The following is an 18,386-nucleotide window of genomic DNA, read 5'->3' as shown; positions in this document are numbered from 1 at the left end:
TGATGCCATGGTCCTCTTCGAGTACGAAGGACAAACACAACACCATGAAGCCCAGTGGTCTCAGCAGGGCAAGAGTGCCAGAAGGGAAGCAGCCTGAATGAGTGACGCCTGTGTGTCTAAAAGGATCTGTGTTTCCGTCAGGTTATGTGATTTGCTTAGTCATAGAGTTTAATAAATGTTAGCTCCAGGATTTGGAACAAGTTTTCCGGACTTCAAACACAACTTTCTTGCCACTGCCTCAGACTGTCCCTGCTACCATTACCACAGACCTGGAATTCAGCAAAGCTGGGCTCCAGGACCAAGCCTGCTATGCACAAGCTCTGGGACTTCAAGTAAAATTGCTCAGTTTTTCTGGGCCTCAGTTTTCTCATGAAAGAACCAAAAGACTGGATGATTTCTACATTTCCTCTAAACTCCAAATTCTAAGAAGAGAATCTTGATTAAACATTGAACTAGACTAGAGAAAATCTGCAGAAACTAGCTAGATAAATCAGCTGAAACACATGCATCTAGCTTGTGATCATTTTTTACTCTTAGAGTCAACTATACCAATAGCATAAAATCATTTACCTTCACAAGTCTTTAGGTCAGGTTTGTACACAAACCCCTTGGGACAGGTACAGGTGAAACTTCCAGGAGTATTTCTGCATTGCCCATTGTCACAAAGCAAGGTGTTCAATGCACATTCATTAATATCTGTAATGAAGATGGAGATTGAAATTAAAAAGTTCAATTTGACACAATATCTTAAACATTTTAAGTTCTCAATTCTATGGATAAAGCAAATATTTTTAAAAAATACAATTTTGCCCTTGAATTACTTAATTTCATAAATGTGGGTGCATGTGGCTAGATTATTTAAAACTGGCTTGCTACAATGCTCCAGATCATCCCTCTGCTGCCCGTGTCTTTGGGAACGCTGGGACTTTATGGAAATAACCAACCTTTACTTTAGATAGCTATTGAGTTTTGCCAGAAAGTCTAGGATGCTTTCTACTGGCTTCATTTTTCTTTCTTCCCTCCACTCCCTTTCCCCGAATGGTAAGTTGGGTCTTTGATATTATGTTACAGCCTCTGGATAATTTAGATGCTCTTAGTTCAGGGCTATATATCACAAAGGACTGAAAGAACTGGTTATTATCTAGGACAGTTTTGATAGACAATTCAAATCATTTAGGTCAAAAGCATTGCTTTATGTTCAATTGGCTACGAACCTGTATGGTAGCTATGAAAGTTTTCATCATACGTATCATTAAATCTACTTGCATCACTACTGTACTAAATGTTGCCTAATGTGCACCAAATGCCATATATGTTTGAAGTAAATGATTGGTTAACTTAGAAATTCTGGTCAGCTAATTAGCTGACATTTTACAAAGTCAATTCTCCTATAAAATAAAAGACTTGTATATTTAGATTTCTGGTACTTCATGGGTAGAGGGTGCTATAAGTACCCTTGCATCAACTCTTTGATCTTCTTTTTTATGTCATACAACCCCATGGACCTGAGCTTATATAGCCTTTAAAATACCAGAAAGTCAAGTATAAAGTCTTAGGATATGAGAAAAATCATGTATGAAAAATCCTAACAAAATGATGTGAGATATGTAAATGAGATCTGAAAGGGTCAAAACTGCAGTTTTAACTCTCACTGATGTCAGAGGCATTTGGCAACTTGAATAGTGGAATTTGCTGTTAAGATAAAAAAAAAAATAGCTAGTCACTGCGAGCTATGTGTGGGAAATGACTGGAGCAGACCTTTAGTTCACAACTTCTTTCCCTCTTACCACAATCAAACCCTGACCTGATAATAATGGATCCAATTTTGTAGTGTTTACTAAAGCAAAACTCTCATTGAAGTAAGAATTCCCACTGGCTCCCAGACTCCCCCTTCGGCTTTCCAAGGGGTGATTTTTGGATGAAGCTGAAACATCCCTGTGTCTTTGTGCACTGCCCAAATAAATAATGATTTTTGGTGCCTGCCAACCAAGAGAGGCCCTTCTAGAAAGATGAAATAGTAAAACATGTTTTCAGTTGAGTCGACTTTGAAAATACCACATGTATTCAAATTATGGCTGCCCCAGGATAAAGGCTGCACCCTAAAAAGCTGTTCTAAAGTTCAGAATGAGGGGAAGGTATAGAAGTTTTATTCTCAAAAGTAAATACAGCACCAAAAGAAAAGGAAATAAAAGGCCAGAACTTAGATTAGCAGCAAGCAGAAAAAAGAAAAATATGTAGCAGAAGAGTAGGAGTGTGCCTAATTCTGGAGTTCACCAGTTCTTTTTAACCTATTTTTCCTTTAGCTGCCAAGTAATTAATCCTAAATCCCAAGCAAAAATTAGGCTTGGGCTTTCACAATAATTTGGAAGGGGTGAGAAAGGATGGATTTTTTGATCCCCTGTGATGGGTAGGTGTGTATGTAAATGAATTAGATAAATAAGGAAGAAGGGCAAAAGAAAAGTTCTAATTTTCACCTAAATCAATAAACATCTTCTTTCCTTTCTTTCAATTTTCATCTTTTAAACTACATGGCGACACCAGCCCACTTATCTAAATGGTGCTGTAGGACTACTGGGAATGTGAGAATTTCCACTGAATTTACTTCTTAAAGCAAAGAATTAACAGGTTGAACTAAAGTCTTTAAGGTAAGCGAGAAGAAAAATGGCACAAGCAATTCTCAAAGAAAAAAAACCACAGGAATTGATTCTAAGTGTCTAGTGCCTCCTCCTAAAGTTTTCATCTTCATATGACTTCCCAAATTTAACCCCTTCTTCCATTTCAGCAAACACAGGCTTAAAGAAGGCAATGCTAGGTATCCCATAGATGACTAGTACACTTTTTTGTTACAGGTAGAGTCAAGAAATGCATATCATGGAAGTGGGAAAATAGATAAACAGATGGATTTGAAATAGCACCTAGGGAAACTTCAAGACAAGGAAGGAGGGCATGAGAGAGAGAGAGAGAAAAGGAATCATATGGGGTATAGAACGTTAAGAAAGGCCCATAGAAGTTTGAGAAGCAGTTGTGGGAAAAGCCAAAGGAGCTTTTGGGAAACCAAGAAATGCACAGAATGCTGAGAAAACCAGAGGCAGCACTTTTAGATGCTTAATACATCTCAAATAACAATAACAGAAGCAACCAAAGAAAATTAAAGAGATTTGGAAGGGATAAATTCATGAATTAATGACAGGGAGAAGAAAGAAAGGAATGAGAAAGGAAAAGAAAGAAGAGGGACAGAGGGGAAAATACAAAAAAGGAAAGACGAGAAGGAGAGAGAGGGCAGACAGGAGAGTAAAGGAAATATGCAAGATCTTGAAAAAGAATGTTATTCAATTCAACATAGTTTGAAAATTTAATAGGAAGCATTAACGTGCTAAAATAGAGTACAATAACAATAATAATGACGAATATGGTCAATAATTTTAGGGCAAGGAAATGTTACCAAATAATTTATTATAATAAATTAAAAAAATAAAAAATTAAGACTTTTCTCTTGAAATTAAATTTTATTTGTATGAAATTTAGACCTACGTAAACCAAACCAAGTGAACTCTAAAGTCAAGTTCCCAATACAGCAGAGCATCACCCAGGAAAGAGGTGATGTAGAGGAACTGCAATGATATTAGTTACATGTATCATATTTTAATGGTGCATATGCATGTATATATGGTTACATACACATGGATACATGTATCTGTATGTTGCCTAGAAATCAACTCCTAATATTTAAATGTAATCAAAGGTACAAAAACATATGAAACAGCTAAAGCACAGCAGGTAGGCGAATTAAAAAAGAAGCAACTGAAGGAGTTAGACTAACAGTACAGGTTTTATTGATTATTTTGAATCATATTTATTCCTACATATTTTATTTTTTGTCTTTTATTCTCAGGATCTAGCAGGGTGTCTGGGAGATAATGGAAGCTTAATAAATGCTCATTTAGTAAATCCTTTAATAAATGATCATCCTCCTATCTCTGTATCTTTCTCACCACCTAAATACAGTTAGTGCTTTGCACAGAGTAGGTGCTTAAGAAATGGTTATTGCATAAATAAACAATGCAGTGTTCAGTTGTGATTAGCATATGTGAAATTTGCATGCAAAAGTATCATATGTAATTTAAAATCATAGTATACTTTTTGAATACTAAGATTTCAAGAAAGGCAAGAGATGGAATCTCCTTCTACACAGACGTGGAATGTAAGCTATCCCTATCGTCATCATCGTCATCTTAATGACTTCTTCCTTTTTAAATGCAGTTTAAATGTTAGTTTAGACTAACATGTACTGTGTAAATTACCCAAACTATATTTGACTGCTACAACTCTTTCCCATGATCCTTGGCAATATTTGCTATCCCTTCCTAGTCTTTCCTTACTATTGCAAACTCTCCTCAGTTTTCTTTAGCATTCAACATTCTTCAAAATTTACTAAGCGTGGACAGTAACCCAAGGGCTCCCCTCTATTACTTTCTGTGCTCTTCCTGACAGAGAGGAGATAAGAGGTCACAAACATAAGTGTATTAGCACTAAAGCCCTTCTTATTTTTATTACGTCCAACTCCTGGACAAGGGCTTTTACCTTTCTCTTTTATTGCCAACGCTTACTTGACTAGAATAATATTCATGGGAAGAAGGAACACAGAATCCAAGGGTCACTTTTATAATGACTATGAAACTATTCCCAGACTTTGAATATTTTGATTTGTGGTGTTCAATCGTTCACATAACGGATATCCTTCATTTTATCTAACAGATAAGTATTAGGAAGTTTTACATCAATCAGATTTCCTATAATGAACCTTATTTTTAATGACCGCTATTATGAAAGTGGAATTTTGAGCACTGAAAATATTTTGGATGCTATTCATGTTTTTGATAAAATATTAATACTGTGTGCCACCCAAAATATTTAAATCACAAATAAAAATACTAAAAGTAAGCTATCGTATGCTGACAACATGGCTGTCTACATCACCCTGCCTTACTGTTCCCACTACAGAACAGCGATTGTTAAGGTACCTAGCAATACAACTAAGGTTTTGGTTTTTTTTTTACCAGCTTCTTTAAGTTCTGTAACATTATTACCTTAAAAAATGATCATTCTAATTTTTGTCCCTAAAATGACTGACTTTTTTAAAATATCACTGTCTGATAACAATTATGTTGCTTGCACCACAACCCCCATTACCCTTGGCAACAGCCTAAAAAGTCAAGAAAAATCAAATCTTCTTTTGGAATCCCAGTGTCACCAGGAAAGAGTTATCCAGAAACCAAACGCTCAGTAAACTACAAATGTGCAACCTTTCACCAAAATTAATGACTAAACTGGTGACTGATGTCGCCGTCACAGGATGTTTTCAAACCAAACAGGTGTCACTTAGCTTAGCAGAATGCTGACTATCAGAACAGATAAACTAGTGGCCTGAGTTTTACTGTCTCATCCTGAGTAGTAGGTACAGTAAGGTGGGTATATTAAGATGACAGTATAGGACCTTTATATTTGCTTCACTTCATCAAAATTCTTTTTTGTGGATTTAATTTGTAACTTCATAATTTATAAATTCCTTGAATTTAGACTTCTGTGTTTTAACTGTTTTAACTGAGTGATTTTATACCTAATACAACAATGTCAGTTTCCTTTGTCACATAACACTTTGATTAGATATAGATTAATAAGAAGCTCAGTTAGTATAACTTTCCGACATCTGTTAGGAAAAATGGCATGTTACTTACCAACACAGTTTTTCCCAGTTGCATCCACTTCATATCCCGAGTTGCATATACACTTGTACGTGCCACGCAGATTCTCACAAATTCCATTTGGGCAAATATCAGGATCCAAGGCACATTCATTTATATCTGCAACATGTTCAAGGTTGACATCGGTATCATGCTTCAGTGAACCTTAAAATGAACTAACTCTGCCCCTCTCTCTCTGGGTTTCAGCTTTATCACCTCTAAAACGGGGGGAATTGATAATTTCGTGGCCACCTCTCCCCTATTTATATTGTCTACTCCACTTTAATGGAAGCTGCATGGGGATAGGGACTGTCTTATTTTTGTACTTGTTTCCTCTGTACTTAGCACTGTGCTTGGCACATGTTAGCATTTAATAAATGCCTTGCCATTCGCTCATTCATTCATTTTTAAAAGTTCTTTCCAGCTTCAATATTCTGTTACATAGATAAGCATCAACTTACTCACCTTGGGACAATTTAAAAAATATTAAACGCTAATTTTGACTGAACTTAGAGTTTATCAAATTTGCTATTTATGACTATTTCTATGATTTTTTTCAGACTCTTCTTAGCCTCTTTCAGGTCATAAATATGCATTGAGATGAAGTGAGCACAGTTATTAGTAGACCTATAGAACTCCCTTTGGTTGCTTTAGTTGTCATAGTCTGGCAGGAGGGTAAGTTGCGTATTGTCAAGACAACAGTTTTTTTCCTTTGTTTCTCTCTCTCTCTCACTTGTTATCTTTATCCCCCACCTTTTTCCAACTATTTAGAACCTATTATGGCATCTCTAATTCCAAAAGATGAATTCAACTGGCCATTTCTTCTTCTAGCAGCTAAATGATGCCTTGTCACTGACTGCCCAATAGATTCTGGCTCAGCAAGATACTCTGCCGTAACAAGATGACTGATAACTTCACAAATGAGAAATTCTCTGAGGATATAGTTATCACATGTCCACACAACAGGGCTTCAACAACAGGAAAGTGACAGCACTTGACATCTGATCTACCTCCTCTCAAAACAGGTTCCAATTCCTTTAAGACAGTTCCCTCTCTAAGCACCTAAGCAACCTGTTGCATTCTCCCTGTAGAAGCATCTGAGGTTTAGAGGAGTACCCTGACAAGTTTTCTGATGTCTCAGGAGAGTTTTGAGGGTTGAGAATGGCAATAGATCCCCTAGGGGTGGCAACGGCTGCACTAGAAGTTCCTCTGAAAACCAGGCAGCATCTCTGCTATTACCATATAAACTTAAGAATTACAAACTTAATGAGTTTTAAACTGATTACTCACCACTGCCTCCTGAAGTCATTCCTGGGCCACTGCTGCAAAGTGCTTGATATTCCGCTGAAATGAATGAAATGATAGTCAATGATTCTTTTGTTTCCATGATAGGGAAATTTTAACCCTGGCTTCACATACATTATTTCCTCCAAAGTAAGATGAAGTAAATTAAAGAGGAAGATGAAAATGAGACATTTCCCAGGGGTGGGCGTTCTATACCTGTGGTATCAGTGTAGGGAATTCTCAGTGAGAAAATTCACTCTGCCAAAGCAGATTTATAACTGTTTTGCAGTTAGTCTTAAGAGAGGGCCACTGAGATCTTACATGTGCTCAGAATCAGAAAGCCAGTACATGTTTCATTTGTTTCTGACTCTTTGTTACCCCACTTGGGGTGTTCAAGGCAGAAATACTAGAGTGGTTTGCCATTTCAGTCTCCAGCTGAATTTACAAAGGAAACTAAGGCAAATAGGATTAAGTGACTTACCTAGGGTCACACAGCTAGTAAGTGTATGAGACTAGATTTGAATCAAGGAAGATGAGTCTTCTTGCCTCCCTTGCCAGCATTCTATCCACAGCGGTATCTAGGTGCAGCCCAGAGCTAGTACCTGAACCTTGGGTTGTCCTGGCTCTAAGAACAGCTCTTTGTCCATTACACTATCTCGCCTTCTGCCCAGAGCATAATATCTACTTTTTATGTCATGCTTCAGAAATGCAATTGCAACACTGAATAAGCATTGCTATATTTCCAGATCTTTCCTTTGAATACTTTATTTCTTTTCTTTTTAAAAAATGGTTTACTACATTAGTAAATCAGGAAAATATTGTAGACAGTATATCTTCAATATGTCCTTTCAACTTTATCTTTTGCAAATCTGTTTCCTTGAGAGTCTTTTGGCTTTCTAACATGTTTAGGAAACTTTAACATTTCCAAGCAAAATAATCTTTAGATGAGGGGACCATTCAGTTGGGTACAAACAGGACCACATTTACTCTTTGGGGATCTTTTTAAAAGTCAAGAAAGATTTCAGGACACAAAGCTCAGTGCATTTGAAACAAGAGTCCTAGGGAAAGCAAACACTAATACAGAAATGGTGAGGTCGCCTTGAAGAGCTGTGTCTGGGGGTTACACTGAATGGAAGCATTTTAAATGAGTTTGCGATTTGTAACTGAAGAACTCTTCCTGTAAACAGATCTGCTATGATAATCGGAAGTCAGAAACTTGAAAACCGAAATAAGCTGTTACAAGCACCATTGTCCTTGCAGCAGCAGGAACGTTTCCAAGCATTTGATGCACCTATGGAATCTTTTGTTTATTTCCATGTGGGAGGCTCAGAAGGGCCTGAAAATGCACAGCGCGTTTACATAGTACACTTTGGCAAGGAGGTTCAGTGGTACAAGTATTTCAATCACTGGTCTGGCTAGTAACGAAATGTACACTTTTTCCCCACAGGTATTCCTCTGCAGCCATGTATTTAATCTCACTGTTAAACTTCTAGAGCTAGCTGGTTTTTTAAATCAACATTCAAGTAGCATTGGTGAGAAGCAATAATAATAATAATAATAATAATACTCCAATCTCGAGTACTTCTTTGGCGCTTTTCTTTGACTCCAAACATAATGCAACTAGGCTAATGGCCTGGATCAGCCACTTACTTTCTTTTGTGACTTGCCCAAAGTCAATCACCATCTATTAAATTAAGAGGTTGGACTATTTGAACGCCAAGGTTTCTTCCAGCATACTGTAATGAATGACTCTACTTAATGTCAATAATTCTGAAGGGTCTTTCCACGTGTATTTATTGGTCTGTTCTGATCTATCAGTCTCCATAAATGAAGGCAAATAAGCCAAGGCATAGATAATACAAAATTGTAGATAATTCACAAATTACTTCATTTTTGTCTTTGGAGTCTGTGAGGTTTTTTTTTTTTTTTTGCTTTTATTTTCTTAGAAATGTATCTAATATTCTGGAAAATAATTTCAAACAAAATAAAGAAGCCATACCATGAAAACCTAGCCTAAGTTAGGAAGCTAACTTAGCTAAGTTAGTCAGTTAACTGACTTAGCGCTAGCCCAGCTTAAATAGAAGTAACTTCGATGAAGCAGATATATGGAGTGTTGGGTTTCAAAGGCCCTCTTATTACACACAAAAAGTAAACGCAAAAACAATGAATGTCCACAAAGCCAGGAATTCAGTAACGAAGTACTTTAAATATAACAGATTAAAACAACAATTTAACTGAAAACTATCTATCAATAAACTATTGATCAATAAACTATCAATAAACCTGAAAACAATCTTTGCTGCATGTTAGCCACAATATGAATTCTTGAGAATTTATGGTAACAAATTTTTCTATGTAAAAAGGGAACCCAAATGCCATACGATGTCCACAATGTCAAGCAGAATCACATAATGTAGTCAGGTGGAAAGCATCTGCCTTACCAACTGGAAAGAGAGAGGCTTTCTCCACAGAGCTAATAGACTCTCTATTTTCTAAAAGCACAGCTCAAACTTTTAGGCTCGAGTGTGCTAGCAAATTATACTCCTGACAATAGACATAAATGGCTCATCTAGACTAAAACAGAACGAACAACAAAACACACTCCTACCTCTGCATTCCAAAAGATGAAAGAAAAGCACGACTTCTGAATTTTGAAATAACTTTAAAAAATGCATTCAGGTGCCAAATGAGAAAGGTAGCAGCAGTAGTGCTAATAAAAGGCAGGGAATGGGAGTTAGGAGAAATATTTCTCCTCCATCCTCTCACATCAGCATCAGATTAAAATATTTGTGGAATAGCGTAGGCAATAAAACAGGAAACACACTCAACCTTGTAGCTCTGGGAAAAATGCACTTTTGCTCTCTGCTTCCTAACTTAGCTTATTCTTGGTGTAAAGGCAAGCAAGTGAGTGACACAGTTGTTTTCCATATGGGCCAGAGCTGGTATTAGATTATCTGGAATTAGGTCATACTCCTATTCTGTGTGAAGAATGATGCATGCTCCTGAAGCACTGGTACGGAAAAGCAATGGGAAAATGCCACAGAATTACATTTGGGTGGCCCTTAACAATCATTAGAACCCAGGGAGCACCAAGGAGATCTGCTCATGGAACGAACAATGAAAACTCCCTGCCTGCAGAGTAGGGAGCTTAGAAACCTTCCTAAATAAGTTTAGGCTGTTGAGTAGAAATGTCTTCATTCACAGTTTGCACGTGTCTCATTTCCGGAGAGGAAAGATGCATTCTTAGCTCTCGGATGCTTAGCTTCAAACCAGATCGAACGATAGAAAGTAGGGAAAAACTCTTCCCTTCTGGACATATTCATTTCCTACAGCAATACATCTCCTTTGGAGACATTTTTTCTCCCCTGAAATGAAAGATGTCCTACATTTTACCCTTCATGAATTGGCATTTTCAACAACCAAAGAGGTGGGCAGACCAGTCTAGATGAAACAGTTTCCACATGTGTAACTCTCCTGTTTAAATTCATTCAAATGTAAAACAGAAGTCAGTGGCACTGGGCCCTAAATTTAGGGAACATTTTAACTCTATAGTACAGTGAGTCATGAAATATTCTGCTCAAAGAATATAGCCGGTTATAATTTCTCTTAAAATCCTAGACTGACACCTTTTCAGAGAAGCAGCACACTCCGGAGAGTCAGGAGAGTCAGACCCTGTCACTCCTTCTGTCACTGTTTTGTGATACGATCGATACTCGGCCTTTCTGCACTTCAGTGTCCTCATCTCTAAACGGAGAATGTATTTACTTTACCTATCTCACAGGGTTACTGTAACAATAAAATGACACGATAAATCCGAGGGTAACTGGCATCGTCGCTCAAGGCAAAAACCAATGGAAGATGCTGCGTAATGTCACTGACTGCCGAAAAGCTGTCTTTCTACGTTGTTTATGCTTACTTTGTAAAACATCTATCCACTAGACCCTATGCATTAACTTCAAAACGTCTAATAGGTGTAGATAGCTTTATAATAGCCAGGAAGATGTTTTTCAATATGACAAGGTTTTGGAAATCTAAAAGTAACTCAACTAATTTTTTTCTAAGCCAGAGAACTACATGAGTACAATGAAGATGAGACAAAGTACACATACACACACACACACACACACACACACGTTCTGAGTATAAAGGCTAATATTATTTTAATATAACAAATATTTATGACTAAACTACCTTTCCAATGCTGAAAATCTGTTGCTTCCCTTATTCTTGCAAGCAAAATCACATCACGTTTGAGTTGAAAAGGCCTGTATGTATTTTTATTTAGTACAATCTGTCTATAGATAAGGAAATTATAACCCCTGTTTTAGATGAGAATTTAATCTTGCAAACAGTTTCAATTCATTTTCAGAAGGAAGGGTAAGATTCCCATAGAAATAAAAAACTAAAATCCAAAATGAAGTGACCACTGATTGGTGGTTGGACCAATACTTGAAGCCAAGTCTCAGTATCTGCCATGTGACCTCCAACATGAGAAGGGTTTTTAATCAAGTTTGAATAAACAGTACGGGACAAAATTCTTGATCATATAAAATATGATGAAATGAGCATTAAAAAATTTTAGAAATATTTCAGGCAATTTTAAAATTATTTCCTTTTATATTATACATTAGAGGTCAGGTAGGCTGCTCCTGCAAATTAGAAATGCTGAATTTGAATTAGAAAACCAGTCTGCTTAAAGATGCAATACCCTGTGTAGAACATGAATAGTGCTGAGTTGGGGCTTGAGAGGTATTCTGTAGAAAGGTACAATAATTTCAAATTTACCTGAAAAGCACACAAAGGAGAGCCTAGGCTAGAACTTCAGCCACGCTCCTGGCGATGCACGTGCCACTGGAGAGTACAGTGCCATCTGCTGCTTTCTACTGTAACAACAACTACTTGACATTCCATACCTGAATTCTGCGCAGGGCAGGGCTGGCAAGGCTCCCCAAAGGCATATTCTGTGCTGGCACAGCAGCATTCAGACTTAGTAACTGCTCCAAAGAGGGGTTTGACACACTGACCCCTCTTGTAGCCACCATAGCACGTGCTCCGCATGTGTGTATCTATGACAGGAAAAAGAAATTCTATTATCTTTCTGAATCTTTAAGATGTAGAAACATTCTTGATGGGGGTTGAAGCACATGCAATAGCTTCAAAGCTGGTCCTGGACTCTGCTTATTTCCCCAGTGTTCTAATTCACACTGACATAATTTCTGTCATAAGGGCTTTGAGGTCAATTTAAAAAAAAAAATCTCACTTCCAAATAGTAGAAACCTAAACATCAGTCCAGATACTGTCAATTTTCCAGGGCTACTGTGGGTGAGAAATTATTTCCATAATAGCCAAGCTCATGGAATGATGATGAAGCAGTTTAGAAAGCGAGCTGATTCTCCAAATAAACCTGGGAGCTGGGGAATGTTTGGATTAGGAGGACCTTTCAAAGAAGAGGAAGTTTACTTTCGATCTAATGACCTCTCCCTTTGACCTTCCCAAGCACCATCCCGTTGCAGGATCAGGAGGGTGGCCAGCAGAATGAGGGAAAGAAAGCAGGTTCTTTTCAACCTGACCCTTTCCCAGCTCACAGGGCTTTCTAATGAACATCCAAGGAAAAGAGTAAAATAAACTCAAAATAGCACACAAAGTTTTTCTTTAAGAAAAGCCACATCATATGGCCAGGAGACTTGATCTACACTAGTTCATTTCTCAAAATTTTCTTCTTTAAGCTCTTTTGAGTAAGAAAAATTGAAAAATTTCTGTTCAATTAACTTTTTATCACACTGACAACAGCATTTTCTGAAAAAGATAGTGCTAGCTTGAACCATTTTAAATAGGTACCACTTAAAAGTTCTGTCCTATTAAACGGTTCCTGTTCTAAATCAGCTATTCTGCAAAAAGATACAGCATGTACGTACTCTAGAGTGAAAGCAAAAAATTTATTATCTTAATAAAGAATTGCATAAAGAAGACTAGTAAGGTCAATTAATTAACATCAGCATCATTTTAGGTAAAGATAAGAGTAAGGAATAAGAGTTTTAGTTTTGTAATTAAGAAAAAATGACCTCTTTTTGTGCTTAAACACAGAAGGGATTCATCATGTTACGCTCATACCTCCTCATTAAAGGTATAGCACGATATAGAATTTAAAAAGCAAGTTGTTTTCGTTCCCATTAATAAAATGCTTCAATGTCATCAGGACAAAAGACCGAAATAGATATTTAATTTTTCTATGTTTCAAAGGTCTTAATGAACACCTCCCTCATAAAGAGATCAATAAGATTCATTTCTCAAATTTCCATCTGTCTGGGAATGCCCATACAGCTACACAAAACTTTAGAATATCATGAATTATATTAACCAGTTTTTCGATTCTCCATATTCCTCGCCTTCCACACACTTCCCCTTTGGCTGCTCAGATGTTCATTAAAACACTCATTAAAAGGGAAAGAAAAGAGAGGTGACAGCCCATTTTCAAGAAGAAAACAACAAGGAAAATGGTGGAGGTTGAAACTAATGATTAAAGGAATGTAGTAGAGATTCCCTGTAGTGATCATTTATCCTGGTTGTGCTTCTCCTTTAATCAATCTAATGCCATACTTTTATTTCTGTAGAAAAAAATAGCTGCCCCTGAAGGTTTGCTATCCCTTATTCATCAAAGTTCACATGAACCAGAAAGTCTGCGCATCTGTCATTTTGTTTTATGTCTTGACACAGAGCCAGTTTGGTACTGTCATTATTATAACCAGTTTGTCTTACCAACACACACTCGTCCATCCAGCCCCACCGCCAGTCCAGGGAAGCATTCACATCGGTAGGATCCATCTGTGTTCACACAGCGTCCATTCATGCAGATTCCAGGTGTTTCACATTCATTAATATCTGGGGGGAGGAGGGGTAGAAATCACATTTAAAATTTATTAGACATTAAAATGTGTTTTAGTTCACTGCTAGAGTATCAGCTTGTACAGACATGTTTTAACATTTGGGAAAGGGCAAAGAAGGGGGGGAGGAGAGAAAGAAAGGAACATCATCTGTTAAAAAAGAGTACACTTTCATTTTCCTTTTAGGGAAAAAATGAGCAGAGAGTCCTCAATTGTCTAAGGTGCTTTTTCTTCTTTCACACAAAGCCACCTAAAAATGCTCTCAGGAGATGTGTTAACCCAAAATAAGGATCCTGGACGCAGAGGCATGAAAGAAGGAGGAAAGCGGCTGCTCAGACAAAGGGCCCTGTGTAACGGTTCACAACATTCCTGCTCATTTTGTAACGTAAGTAGTCAGGCTCAATAGCAAGTTACATCTTTGACCTGGTCAGAAAGCTTCCTCTTCTGGCACTCAGTTCCTGGGAAGATGCCCATCCCAATACCACCCACGCTTCATGATTCTGGGGCAATGTGCATGACATTTCTGGTTTTATGCTGCTTGTTTTTAAAGCGCATCCCATTAATGTTTTACTGGAAAATCAAAGAATTGACTCGGAAAAATAAATATGCATAAATTAGGTGACTATTCTTGACGAACCTCAGCACTAAACACTACAGACACCCAGCAGAGAAGGACATTTCTTCAGTACTGAACGTATTTTAGAGGACACTACGTGTGCATTTGGGGCTAGTAAAATATTTTATAGGACACATCCTAATAGAAACAGGCATTTACTATTGACAAGGGGAACATACCTCTTCTCCCTTCAGAAGGCAGATTAAAAGCAATGGTTTCCAAAGTGTGCTTGCAGCACACATAATACTTACAAGCAGATCACTTTCTAACAGCCCTCATTAATGTATACAACAGCTAGTGTGTATGACTATTTCCTCCTTTCTGATCTTAAAAAGGCAAAGTGAGTGAAACACCTCTCTGTTTTACTTAGTTTATGTTGTTTGGCACCAAACACTTTCAAATGGTCCAAGATTTCATGTTCAAATTGTGTTTTAAAACAGCAGCTATATTTAAATGTAGTTCGGTTTTGTTCTCCCTGCCATTTTTTGTTCAATATAAGATGTACTGTGAAACAGGAGCAACAAGCATCTAACAGAATGCTTTTTAAATAGGTATGAAGTTAGAATGTAGACCCAGGGATTTAGCTCTGTCTCATGAGGCTGACCTCCTTGTATAACTGGTTAATTTCAGGAATGACATTAATTTTCTTTATATAATTCTACATACCCCAATTTTTGTGGGCACATAGCTAAAATTCTCATAGCACTGTTTGAAAACTTAGCCCAAAGTCTTGAAGAGGAAATTTAGTGAGCCTGGGAAGACGGAAAGCTAAGAACACTCGCATGTAATTCTTCATCAGTGCCTCTTGGATCGTGCCCTTCATAGTCCACATGCTCAAGAAAGATGCCAGAGGTCATAATAGGGACCAAATTGTCTCTGGTCATCGTACTTACATCTAGGGAAGGTATCGTTAAACTTCTGAAGGGCTACATTTATTTGGTAAGTGAGGAGGAAAAATCTTATTTATTTATGAGGATGTCATTACTAATGTTCTTGCACAGGGTTTGGCAAGACCCAGATTGCCAAAGAGGTTATATCTGATTTCTTGAATGGTTTCGTCAATATCGTCTGCAAACCAGATTTATTACTGAATTGGTGAAGTCCCACATTACTGGCAGTCTACAGACTCTGGAGTTCTAAGTCAGTATAGTATGAAAAAATATTATAAAATACAAAACCAAAGGGGCCTAACATTTATGATAGTAACACCTTTCTGACTGTCCTAGCCATTGTTAATCTCTTATTCCTCTTTAAGCACTTGTATGCAGTCTGCATCACAAAATTTAGTACTTCCTTAAATATTGTTTTATATTGTATACCTTTTCATTTGCCCAGTTAAGCTCCTTGAGAACAAGGGCTATGTTTACTACTTCCTTTACATCTGCCACAATACTTAGAATGGTGAGTTAGGCATAAAGTTAGTCTTAAATATTTTTAATTGATTAACTGGAAATACAAAGGAAAAGCATCTCTCTCTATCAGGACTGAAATGAAACCCTCATTTTCCCTTTCCTTTTCATAAATTTCCACCATTATAAGAAATTGGTGTTAGGATCATATAGGATGTAGGTAACCCAACAAGAGGTCTGAAGTTCTTTTAGGGACAGAGAAAGGCACATAGGTTTACTAAAGACTTTACACATATGAGAAGACCTCTTTCTTCATAATACCTTAACCAAAGCTGTCCTAGAGCACTCAGAGAATAGATATCATGTGACTTTACCCTGCTTTCTCAATCTTGGAGAGCTCAGATATTCTACACCTCTCTGTCTGAGACTGCAAGCCAGAAAGTTTTGAATATAGCACTTTAACAGATCTCCTGGACCTGTTCTAGGTACAAACTCCCATGCCAGGTCTGGTTCCAGCCCAGACCTTGGACCTGGGTCCAGCAATCCACTCCTCCATGGCTACAGAATACAAGAGACTCTAAGCAAAAAATTGACTCCAGTGATGCTTTTCAAGATCTTAAAATCCAAATCATTTTTATTACTTTTCAGACACAAAACTGAAGCCTGATCAGACACTAAGCTTTCTTATTCTCAAGCGTACAAATTTTTAAAAATCTTATTGTTGCTTCAATCTCTAAGGCAATGAAGTTATTTTAAAAGTTACCAAACTGAACAAATATGGCATCTTGGCTTGCAATTTATTTCTTCTGTTGAATGTTATTTTCTTTGACTGCTACAGACCCTGAAAAACTTCTCTACTCTTATTGGACACAGAAGAAATTATGAAAACTTGACCACTACAAACAAAATTTTGTATTATTCTCTCCAGGTGCCAAATAAAATGCAGCTGCTCAACTGCAACTATCTTCCACATGTAAAGATAAGGCACAACTCTGTATGTTCAGGAAGACGTCCAAAACTCCAATGACAAAATGGCAACTAGCATCCGATAAAAATCCTGACTCATTTCTTAAGGAATTTTCGAGAGATTCTCTGGGAAGACCACTCCCAGGAGTCATCTTTGAAAGGCAGGGAACCTTCTGGCAAAAAAGGCAGTTTCTCTGGGTGCCTAGGTTCCAGGTACAATCCTAGGTAATCTCACTAAGCCAGGGGAAATAGTATCAAATATCTGAAGGAAACAAAGGGCAGAGAGGGGAAAGGTCAGTCAGTCAACAAGCCTTCGTTAAGCATTTTCTATAGTCAAAGAGGACTATTTTCACTGGAGCAGGCAACATATAAATAGGTAGGTACATTCAAGATCTATACAGGGTAAACAGAAGGTACTCACAGAAGTGAAAGGTCTCCTACTGAAGGTGGAATCTCAGCTGACTCTTGAGGAAAGCAAGGGAAACCAAAAGTTGAAGGTAGGGTGGGACAAAACTTCAGGCATGAGGTTCAACTAGTGCAAGGCACAGATATAGAGGTGGAATGTCACACAAAGAATGGCAAGAAGGTCAGCATCAGAGCAGAACACAAAGAGGAATAAGATTAAAGAAAGACAAAAAGGCAGAAGAGCTCAAGTAGTGAAGAGTTACAAAGGTTATTTCTCTAAACAATATAAGATTTTTTCTTCCAAAAGAGAAAGAAAAGAATTTGTTAGAATATACACAATATAAATTGTGCAGCACAGACCTTTGCAGTAACGGCCATCTGATGCCAACTGGAAACCAGGTTTACAAATGCACTTAAAACTACCGTCTTCATTGATGCACATTCCATTGAGGCACATGTTCCTTATGCTGCATTCATCCATATCTAGGGGGGAAAGGCAAACGAGTTATGCATCGACCAATGATATTAAGTATTTCCTATGTGCTATGAACTATGCTAGGCACTAGGGACATAATGCAAATACAAAGAACGAAGTAATCCCTATTCACAAGAAGCTTAAACTCTAATAGGAAAGATAACACGTACATATACAGCTACAAGATAAATAAAAAATCATTAAATACAGAGTAGTCCAGGAGGGAAATACTAGCAGTTGGGGGATCAAGAAAGGCTTCATGAAGAAAATAGTGTTAGACTTGTAACTTAAAGAGAGGAATGAGTTCATTTCAGGCATGGGGGACAGCCAGCAGGAAGGCATGGAGATGGGAGATGAAGTACTGTGTATAAGAAACAGAGGGAAGGACAGTATGACTGGACTGCAAAGTGTGGGAAGAGAAGTAATGCTTCATGAGTCTTGAAAGAAAGGTTGGGGCCAGAATGTGAAGGACTTTAAGGAGTCACTGTAGTTGACTGAGTAGAGGAATGACAAGGTTTAACCTTAACTGAAGGAATACCACGTCAGTAGCAGTGTATAAGATGGACTGAAGTAAGGAGAGACTTGAGGCAAGGAAACTAATCAGGCTATTGAAATTGTCCAGGCAAGAAATGATGAGTGGACAGCCTATTCTACTGAGTGTGTAAAGAG

The 18,386-nt window shown here is 37.6% G+C and overlaps 1 protein-coding gene across 1 annotated transcript in view; it reads right to left on the bottom strand.

Annotated features, from left to right (window-relative positions):
- Positions 1-18,386, bottom strand: part of FBN1 (fibrillin 1) — a 290,028-nt gene that overhangs the window by 93,795 nt on the left and 177,847 nt on the right. The window contains exons 14-19 of the mRNA XM_072624719.1: positions 17,603-17,725; positions 13,782-13,904; positions 11,939-12,091; positions 7,032-7,085; positions 5,736-5,861; positions 571-696 (exon numbers count right to left, since the gene is read on the bottom strand). Of these exons, the coding sequence (XP_072480820.1) occupies positions 571-696; positions 5,736-5,861; positions 7,032-7,085; positions 11,939-12,091; positions 13,782-13,904; positions 17,603-17,725 (705 nt within the window). The remainder of the gene's footprint in view (positions 1-570; positions 697-5,735; positions 5,862-7,031; positions 7,086-11,938; positions 12,092-13,781; positions 13,905-17,602; positions 17,726-18,386) is intronic.

The sequence above is a fragment of the Notamacropus eugenii genome, chromosome 7, assembly GCF_028372415.1.
Source record: "Notamacropus eugenii isolate mMacEug1 chromosome 7, mMacEug1.pri_v2, whole genome shotgun sequence".
Classification (NCBI taxonomy): Eukaryota; Metazoa; Chordata; class Mammalia; order Diprotodontia; family Macropodidae; genus Notamacropus; species Notamacropus eugenii.
Note: the sequence above shows the minus strand (reverse complement) of the source record. Positions and strands in the feature narration are given on the sequence as shown.